The sequence below is a fragment of the Chiloscyllium plagiosum genome, unplaced genomic scaffold (assembly GCF_037043375.1).
Source record: "Chiloscyllium plagiosum isolate Xiang-an unplaced genomic scaffold, Cpla_swu_hap1 HiC_scaffold_46, whole genome shotgun sequence".
NCBI classification, from domain to species: domain Eukaryota; kingdom Metazoa; phylum Chordata; class Chondrichthyes; order Orectolobiformes; family Hemiscylliidae; genus Chiloscyllium; species Chiloscyllium plagiosum.
Window position 1 is genome coordinate 2,379,879 of NW_028270184.1, and position 9,607 is coordinate 2,389,485.

Here is a 9,607-nt window from a genome sequence, read left to right on the forward strand (position 1 = left end):
ATGGACGGGCAAGGGTACTGGCAAGAAGCAGCAGGATATCAGCAGTAAGCAATGGTTTCAAAAGCTGGTGCAGGCACCATGGTCTGCACAGCCTCATGCCTCCATAGCACTTCCTTGATCAGAATGCAGATAAAGGATGTAATCTCTGAGCGGATAGATGTGACGAATATAGAGGGTAGCTAGCAGGTGCATGTAGAGTGGAAGGTTGGAAATCTGGATAATAATCGTAAAATGCAGTTGGGTGACATCAACATGAAGCAAAATTTCTTTAAAAAGCTAGTGCTCCCCTGCACAGCAGAGTTCTTATAGTTAGAGAGATATATATAATAAAATATGGCTATGCATGATTGCCTAATAAGGAAGTAACAGGTTCATTTTGGGCTCACGCCATCCCAATTGCGAGCTCTTGGCCATATATGGCCAGAAGCTCTTCTCCAAAGGCAGCCATTGGCTACCTTCACTACAACCCTATCACCACACAATCCTGAGGTAAATTTTAAAACGTCGCCTTTCCTCCACCCCCGCATTCGACGATTCAATGTCCCTCAGACCCGCCCGAGCAGCCACCTCTGTTATTTCCCAGCAAGATAGCGGATTCCGGAAAATAAAACAAAGATATCGGAAAAAAAACATGGCCGCCAACTCCTCCTCCTCCTCCTCGACGACGTCGTCTTCTCCTTCGCTCGGCTGGCAACCCCGCCTTTCCCAGCCGGTGCACCCTGGGAGCTGTAGTTCGGCGGCCCATCCAAACCAACGGCAGCGACCGATCCAGAAGACTCGCTTTCCCAGCGTCCATCGCCAGGCAGTGACGTGCCGGAGCAGCGACCTTTCACCCGCACTCAGCGGCTTGAGTGGCATCGGCGCTTGCGCAGTGGCTAACTGGGGGGGCGTGTTTTTTGAGCGCCCCGCTGCCCGCCGGGAGATGTAGTCCCGTGCGGAGGACAGCTGGGGGGTGGAAACACCATATTCATTTTGTTTTCCAGAAAGAAACAAATCGACGGCCTCCAGCTGCGACAACAATAATAAAAAGTGGCGCTGCACACGAAAGGGTGGGAGCCGCGATTATGGAATTGGGAGTGTGGGGCTGGGGAAGGTGATTAAATAACCGTCGAAGCCTGAGCAGAGGCCCCGCCCCCCCCGGCCACTCCTGCACATGCGCACGCAGCCGGCGTTGGGCTGCTTCCCGCCTTATAAAGGGGGGGTGGAAGGCGCGGCAAAGCTTTCTTCCCCTTTTTATTTCTTGTCGTTGTCAGACCGTGCGGAGCAGCCTTCCGGAGCGCCGGGTCCGTTGTCTGCAGAGGAGCTGCGTCCGTTACGTTTTTCCCTTCGCCTCTTCTGTTCTTCTCTTCTCCCCTCCCGACCGTTAGCCGAGTGGCGGCAGAGGAAAAGGAAAACTGGTCGAAAGCGAGCCGCGGTATTAAAAAATGGTGAGGAGAAAGAGAGGTTTTTATTTGTGGTGTTTATTTTTTTTTAAAAAAAAAGAGAAATTTCAGCCTTTTGTTCGTCTCGATTCCCCCCCCCCCCCCCAAACGCGGCAGGCGACAACCGCGAGGGCGGTTAAAACAATGTCTCCCTTTTCTTCCGTTTGCAGCGGCTGTTCCCCCCCTTCCCCAGCCCCTTCCCGCCTTTCGCGTGGGGCGGCTGGGGGCTGAGCCGCGAGGGGGTGGCTTTTTATACCCGAGTGGACCCCTGCCACCGACTGCGAGGAGACCCCGTGGGACGCGATCCCCCCCCAGGTCCAATCGGAACGCCGGGTGTTTAATGTATTTGGGGGACCCCCGCCCCCCCCCCTCCCGAGGTGGTGTTGGGCGGCTGCGTTGGTTTGTTTTCAGTGCGGGCGGGCCCTCGCCCCAACTACGCTCCTCCGCCTTCCTTCTCTCTCCCTTCCCCCCCCTCCCAACCAACAAACCTTGTGTGTTAAATCTCTAGGTTGACGTCCCCCCACTCCCCGAGTTTTGCATTGTCTGGAATGGTCGGTCGGGTTATTATTTTTGTTACGTGTATCTTTTTCTTTGCTCCTGGGTCTGTCTGCCCGCCCCACCCTGGTAGAAAGTCCTGTTTTTTTTTATTCTCTGAATTCCGTTACCTCTGGGCATGTTTAGACTGTCTAGCGATCACTCCAGTGTCCTTGGGCTGATGAGAGTATGCAAAACATTGCTTTTTTTATTTTGCAGAAAAATGCATGTATTTTAACATCTGTAGCTTTATTCTCTCCCCAGTTTTTTTTTGCAAGATCTGGGCTCAGCCTGCAGAATTGCAGGGCGCCCTCCCGCAGCATTTAGCTGCACTCGCCTTCCATGCACACATCTTTAAAAAGAGGAAAACGACATTTTGTGACTGCTTCGAGGAGTTGGGTTTCAGTTAGGAGGGGTTTTGAGCTCACCTCAGTGAGACTTCGACTCTTCTCCTCTTGTGTTAAGAGCTGCCCAGATGTATCTCTGAGAATTTGGCGTAGCCAGTTGGTTTAAAAATGTGTTGCTGGAAAAGCGCAGCAGGTCAGACAGCATCTAAGGAGAATCGACGTTTCGGGCATAAGCCCTTCTTCAGGAATGGTAGTTCCTGAAGAAGGGCTTATGCCCGAAACGTCGATTCTCCTTAGATGCTGTCTGACCTGCTGCGCTTTTCCAGCAACACATTTTTAAGCTCTGATCCCCAGCATCTGCAGTCCTCACTTTCTCTTAGCCAGTTGGTTCCCTATTCCTACCCTCCCCCCAACAAAATAAAGCTCCCAGCTAACGAATTCTGATGCTTGCAGGATCTGTGTTTGGAGACTTTTGTCATTGGGGATGGTGATGGGACATGATTGACTGACTGGTTTTAAAATGGCTTTGGAGGGGGGGGAGGGAGAAAGAGAGAGGAGTAGTGGATTGCGCTCATATCTGTGCAGCCTAGTGGATTAGGGTTTGTGGGCACACAATGTGGTAAGGGTGTGGAGGTGAATAGAGGTTAATGTTTTCCTATGGCAGTATCTAGGGTGCAGCAGAGTCCCGTGATCATCGGCAGTGCCTTTGATTAAAATTGAGCTCTTTTTGTTTTGAGCATCTGCTCGGTTTCCAGTGTAGCAGGCTGACTTGATGTTCCACATCATCCTCCTGGATTTGCTGCCTTTTTTTTGTTTGTGTAGAGATGCGTTGAAGAGTTGGCGAGGTATCTACAAATGGGTTCAGTCTCTGAATTGGCCACTTTTTTTTGAGAAATTCTGGCCTGTATGTTAGACGAGGGGAGTAGGAGGTGTCTACATGGGGATGGTGAGTAAGCAGGGTATTGGTAGCTAGAGATTTTTTGTCGTTGCAAGCATTTCCTGTTGTGCGGTACTGGCCTCACCCTTTCCCCGTTGTCAGAGCTGCTTATTTAATGTGGGGCCAGGTCTGATTAGGCAAGAATCTAACTTTTTAAAACCTTCAGTGGAAATAACCCACATTCACTCTTGTGAAAGTGCTGTTTCCCTTCAGTTCTGCAAAGGCACTTAGTCACTTGATTAGTTTCTTTTTTAAAAAAAACAGAAGTTACCTACTGAATACTTTGTAGAGGTTTGACGAGCACAGTCAGGGTGTCTGCACTGTTGTTGGAAAAATCAAAGTTTGTCTATGAATCGTGAGTTCTGAAATGCAGTGAAATTGAAACTTCAGCTGAAGTGTCAAATACTTTGCCTAATAAGGTCATTCTTAAAGCACTGAGTTGCCAAGTGAGATGTATTCATTGTTGGGTTTGACCTGCTTGAAGCCAGTTCCCCATTTCCTGGCCTTGCAATCGGTCCCTGTCGCAGTTTATTTATGCCCATGTCTGGGGTGGGAGAGTGGGCAGTGAAACCTGTTTATCTGCCTTTTAGTCTGTGCTATCTTGGAAAGAGTGCAACTGGCTAAAGTGGACAAGAATTATCAAGCTGTGCTCAGTTATTCCATTTAGTTGGCAATTTTCCTCAGTGGAGGGCTCTCAATGGGCATCCATCTGGCACCCAAAACTGCTTTCCTTGAATTCAGTCTGAGTTCCAAACCTCAACTCTCCTTTGATCTTCCATTGATTTGTGTGGAATCCATTAATTGGTTGTTTTTCTGTTGAGGAAGAACTCTATTTTGCAGCCTCTTGTGGATTTAGGGGAGAATACCTAATAAATCTGCCCTCCACATCCTGTACCAAAGAAAATGAATCAAGCCATCCACTCTTCCTTCATTGCTGAAATTATCTATAAATCTCATCTGCACCATCTCCAGCGTGATCACAGCCTTCCTGTAATGATATGACAATCCGTGTCTGTACTGGTGAATGCAATAACATGCAAGAAATTTCCACCTGTCTTCCTGCCTCCCTTTGGCTGATCCCAGCTGTGACCTGAATCAATTTGTTCAATCATGTTTCCACTTGTTGATAGAAGTTCCAAACCTCCAGCTTGCATCCAGGAGAGTGCTGCATTCCTGAGCTGCTGCTGTGCCTGCGGGGGGAAAGTGAACGTGTATGGTCTGCTGAAGCTGAAAACAAGACTACACCAGCTTGTAGTCCCAACAGGTGGTTGTGAAGCAGGACCGTAAGAGACAGAAGCTGGGACAGTGATGGAGTGGAGTGGTGGGGTGGTGAGGTGGGAAGGAAGATGGAAAAGTCAAAAGGGGTAGTGTTGAGTTGGAATGTTGGATCTGGGATAAGGTTGGGGAGAGGGGAGATTGAATCGGTGTGATTGGAGGGTCCCAAGGCGGAAGCTGAGGTGTTCTTCCTCCCAGATGTCGAGTGACTACGACCTGTAGTGGAGGAGGTCCAGGGGTTGCATATCCTTGACAGAGTGGGAGGTGGGAGTTAGTGTTCACCAGTTTCCTAATTTCCCCCCCACTAACTTTTCCCAGATCCAACCTTCCAACTCTGTACTGCCCTCTTGAACTGTCCTATCTGTCCATCTTCCTTCCCACCTATCAGCTCCACCCTCCTCAGATGCTACCTGACTGGCTGTGCTCTTTCAGCACCATACACTTATTCTTGTCATGCCTCTCCTTTCTGGATACCTGAAGTGGGTCCCCATTTAGTAGTGGTGCTGGGTCCACATCAGGATGGGGATGCTGCAGTGATAGAGGCAATGGTTGCCATTAATCCCTAATTGCCTTCATGGTGAGCTGCCTCCTTGGAACTACTGCTGCTGAGCCACCCACAATGTTGTTAGAGGGGGAGTTGCTGAATTCTGACCCAGTCAATGAATGCAGTGACCAAGACATAAGCAAGATAAGAGAAGCCTCTGCATAGGCAAAATGAGCTGCTAATTGCCTTGTTTTGAAACAGAATCTCAAAAGACATATTCTCTTGGTGGTGTAGGGGGAAGAGACCAATAATCTGGTCCCATTTGCCAGCATATGGCCCATATCCCCCTCAACCCTTCCTATTCATGTACCCTAACCCTTGTCCTTGTTTTGAAATAGAATGGTTCCTGGAGTTTGAAAGATGCCAAATGTAACCTCCTAATGAGGGAAAGACCAAATTGGGAGCTAAAGACCTGTTCTAGCATCAGTTATTTGCTAAAATGTATGACCAAAGTTGTGATGATGCTGGGGAGAATTCAGCATGGATTTATGAAAGGCAAGGATGTGCAGTATTCTCTTGTGGATTTATTTAAATGGCCAGATAACGGGATCCAGTGAGTGCTGGGTGTTTGGATTTTCAGAAAGTATTCGATTAGTATCAAGATTTTGATGAACAAAACTCATTCACATGAGAATGGGGGAATATACAGACTAGAATTGAAAGCTGTTTAACTGACAAACAGTGGGGAGAAACCAGTCATTAGGTTTGAGGCGAAGTCTGAACGCTTAGGCCTTGGCTACTTTGTTTCTCAATGATTGAGGAAAGGCAGGCACAGAGTATTCCAGGATGGTGAAGTTTCTGAGGAGCACCGTGTTTGATCAACTTGGTCCAAGTGGATTTTGCAATGGCTGCTTTAAAAACAAGAGTTGTGGGATCCAGAGGAATGTAACAAGTCTGATAGGAAAGTGCTCCCCCCCAGGTCGTGGTTGGTGTTTGTGACTGAGAAGCTGTTTCCATTGGGATTCTGCAGGGCCTCCCTGCTTTGTGGTGTTAACCTAAATATACAGGGTACAATCAAGTTTACAAAACAAAAATGTTGGCATGTGCTTGACAGTGAGGAGAGAAGTCTGCCTTTATTGCAAAGACATGGGGGATAAAATAGGCAAGTGCACTTTGCCTTTATTTAAGGAGGCTATAATCCTTACCGTTCAGAGAAACTCACCAGGCTGAAATGGTTGGGCTGATGCTTTCAGCATTTAGAATGAAATATTGCGGAGGGTCTGTCACAGGATAATTGCTGAGAGGATGCTGCCTTTTAAGGGGTTCTTCTATTCACTTTCAGTGATCCTTTCTGCCAGTTTTGGTATCTGCATCACCATTTTCTGTAGCAGATAGCTGGCTCAGCCTGTTAATCATTCCAGTTATCATTATCCTGTTCAGAGATGCTGGGTTAGTGAAGCTTTTTACCTCTGCTAACACATGGTGGTATTAGTAAATCAGCATTCAATTAGAGGCTGGTTCCTAATAGCCTTTTCAGGAACCACATCTACCATCCCTGCCTGGTCTGGCTTACGTGTGACTCCAGACCCAAAGTAGTGTGCACTACTTTACCGTCTTCTGAAATGCCCAAACGAGACAGTGGGTTCAGAGGCAACTGGGGATAGGCAGCAAGTGCTGGGTAGCCCAGCCAGTGACAGTTGGGTGATCTGAAACCTGAGGAAATGCATGCACTTGTCTTTCCAGGCATCCGGTGTAGCAGTCTCCGATGAAGTCGTCTCCGTTTTCCAGAACATGAAAGTACGCAAATCATGCACCCTGGAGGAGACCAAGGGGAGGAAGAAGGCTGTCTTCCTTACATTGAATGACAAGAAAGAGAACATAGTTGTGGATAAGGACAGGCAGATCACAGTTGGAGATTGCTTAGGAGGAGATGTTTCTGACCCTCTTGAAACTCTTGTTAAAATGCTTCCGCTTAAAGATTGCTGTTATATCCTTTATGATGCCTCCTTCGAGACCAAAGAAACAAAGAAGGAAGAGATAATTTTCATACATTGGTGAGTTCTAATTCATTCTTCTCTTATAAAGAGAGCCTGGACTATTGTAGGAATTTGAGGTGACCTGAAAGAATTTTATGAAATGAGGGGTATTCCTTAGGGTGGGGCATTTCAAGACTGGGGGCACATTTTTAAGGTGAGGAGAGGTTTTAAAAAGATGAGGCAAATTTTTAATACAGGCTGGTTTGTGTGGAATTAGCTGAGGAAATGGATGTGGGTACAGTTACAACATTCCAAAGATATTTGGAGAAGTACAGAACAATATTGGTTATCCAAACATCGGTTATCTGAATTTCAGATTATTTGAACAAGATCTCAGGTCCTCTATAGCTTCCTTTGTTTAAGATCAGTTATCTGAGCCAAATACTTCCCTGCCTGTCTTTTTGGGATAATCGATATTCTGTACATGGGAAAGGTTGAGGGATATGGGCCAGGAGCAGGCAGGTGGGACTAGTTTAGTTTGGGATTATGTTCACCAGCTTTTCAGCAATTCAAAAGCAACTCCTACTCCTAGGGAGACGATGACATGGAACTTGCTCCCATGGGAAGTGGTTGAGGTGAATAATGTGGATAAATTTGAGGTCTGAATATCATGAGGGAGGGTGGAATGTGTTCAGTCTGGTGCCCTCCTCCATACAACTCTGGTATTAACAATGACTGCACATGTGTGCCCTGGTATGAAAAGTGGGAGGAAGGATAGTGCAGGATCCTTTTTTATTATTAAAGACATTCACCATTATTATCTTGATTTTTCCAACAGGGCTCCTGATGATGCACCTATTAATCGCAAAATGATTTTTGCTAGCTCCAAGGAGGCTTTGAGGAAAAAGCTGTGTGGTATGGCTTTCTGCCTTGCAGAGATTTTAACATGCTGTCCTCTAATATTGAAGTCTTGAGGTCTGTGTCTGTCATTATTCTCACATGGAGGGACACTGCAAAGACAATGGAATAAATTGCCTCCTGCATGGAATATCTATAGGTGTCTGCACATTTCCTGTATCCGCTGAGGGGGTGGGGTGTACCAACTATTGAATGGAATGTTAAGATTCTGCAAGGTTTCCAGAGTGCAATCTTTTACTTAACCACAAAATGGAGGCTTCTGAACACCCTGGTGTGATCTGAACCATGAGCAGCAGTTTCTAGGTTGGACCTGCATCCACCGGTGTTTGTGCTTTGAATCGTGGAGTTTTTACAGCCCATCTCCACGTTAATCAAACATTTATCCATTCATGGGTGACAATGAATGTCAGTGCCTCCCTAGTCTCCTCTCACCTTCCTTGGCACCCTGAGATACATCTCACCTGGGCCTCTGCACTTAGCTTCACGTGGGCTTGAATGGATACAGCATTATTTTAATATTGTGCAGCATGTTCTTAAACTGATCTGTTTTGTTGCAGGAGTGAAGCATGAGTGGCAGGTGTGTGCAATTGAGGACTTCTCAGACCGCAATGAACTGGCAGCAAAGCTGGGATCAGGCGTTATTGCACTTGAATCACAGAGAGTCATCTAGTGCCAGTCCAGCTTCCATGCGTGTCACATGCTGTGGGTTTTATGCTTGCAGAGTACCTTCAGTTTATGTATCTTCCCATCTGACTCTTGCTTTAACCTGTTTGTAATTGGGACCTAACTAGAAAGTTCTGGGACAAAAAAAAAATCCAAGTACTGTTAATCAGGCAAGGAAGGGCTGTAGAGAGACTTGCTGCCAAAATTGTTTTCTCAAGGCCAGGCCTGATTGCAATGGAACAAGTCAGGCAGGGGAGAAAACCCACCACAATGCCTGAATATTAACTTGTTGCAATCATTCCATGCAATGTGATCTTAATTCCAGTAGTTGGGAGATTTGACTGGCAAGTTGTAGGCGTACCTCGGCTTAAGACGTAGACATTTTTTAGACCATTAATCATGCGAACTTGAATTGATTACCCTTTTGTCTCAATTTTTGCAAGTCTATACCCCACCCCCAAAACCCAGATGTCTTTCAGCTTCTGAATAATTCTGGTTTGATTGTCCTTTGCAGTTCATTCCATGTATCATTTCCCCACTTTTTTGTAAGCATTCCTGGACTTCTAACAAGATTTCTCCTGTGGTAAGGGCTGACGACTCAATCCCAACACTGCACAATCATGTGACCAACTTTGTTATGGGGGTGGGGTGGCAAGGATGACCAAGTCTGAATCATTGTGTTTTGCAGATGGTTAAGTGTTGGGAGGGATTTTGGGGCCTGACTAATGTGGAAGCAACATTGTTAATCCTTAAAATAAACTTAGTATAAAAATCCTGTCTCTTGTATCGTGTGCTTGAGGGGCCTTCATGTCTGAGGTAAGGAGCTTTCTCCTTAAAACCCTCTAAGGACAATGGTTGACTGGAAAAATCCTTCCATTGAATCTAGAGGGCAGTGGATGAGAAATGGGAACCCTATCTGATAAAGGGCACAAGCTGATGAAATACCTGCCTGTTTTCTAGTAGGTCAGGGTAATCAACACACCTACTGTTGTCTGGCACAGTGCTTCCTGGTAGTTACTCCAGAATCATTTCTAGAAGAGTCCAGAGCAGAG

At 46.6% G+C, this 9,607-nt stretch overlaps 1 protein-coding gene across 1 annotated transcript; it reads left to right on the top strand.

The window, feature by feature from the left end:
* Nucleotides 1-1,225: 1,225 nt before the first annotated feature.
* LOC122543795 (cofilin-2-like) lies at nucleotides 1,226-9,330 on the top strand. The gene is made up of 4 exons (XM_043682575.2): nucleotides 1,226-1,427; nucleotides 6,742-7,052; nucleotides 7,813-7,889; nucleotides 8,450-9,330. Exons 1-4 carry the CDS (start codon nucleotides 1,425-1,427, stop codon nucleotides 8,560-8,562), a joined length of 504 nt encoding a protein of 167 aa, XP_043538510.1. The 5' UTR covers nucleotides 1,226-1,424; the 3' UTR covers nucleotides 8,563-9,330.
* The last annotated feature ends 277 nt before the right edge of the window (nucleotides 9,331-9,607 follow it).

Coding starts and splice junctions, on each gene's coding strand:
- LOC122543795 (XM_043682575.2), top strand. Junction 7,053..7,812: donor GAGATAATTTTCATACATTG/GTGAGTTCTAAT, acceptor TTTTTCCAACAG/GGCTCCTGATGATGCACCTA. Junction 7,890..8,449: donor TTTGAGGAAAAAGCTGTGTG/GTATGGCTTTCT, acceptor GTTTTGTTGCAG/GAGTGAAGCATGAGTGGCAG.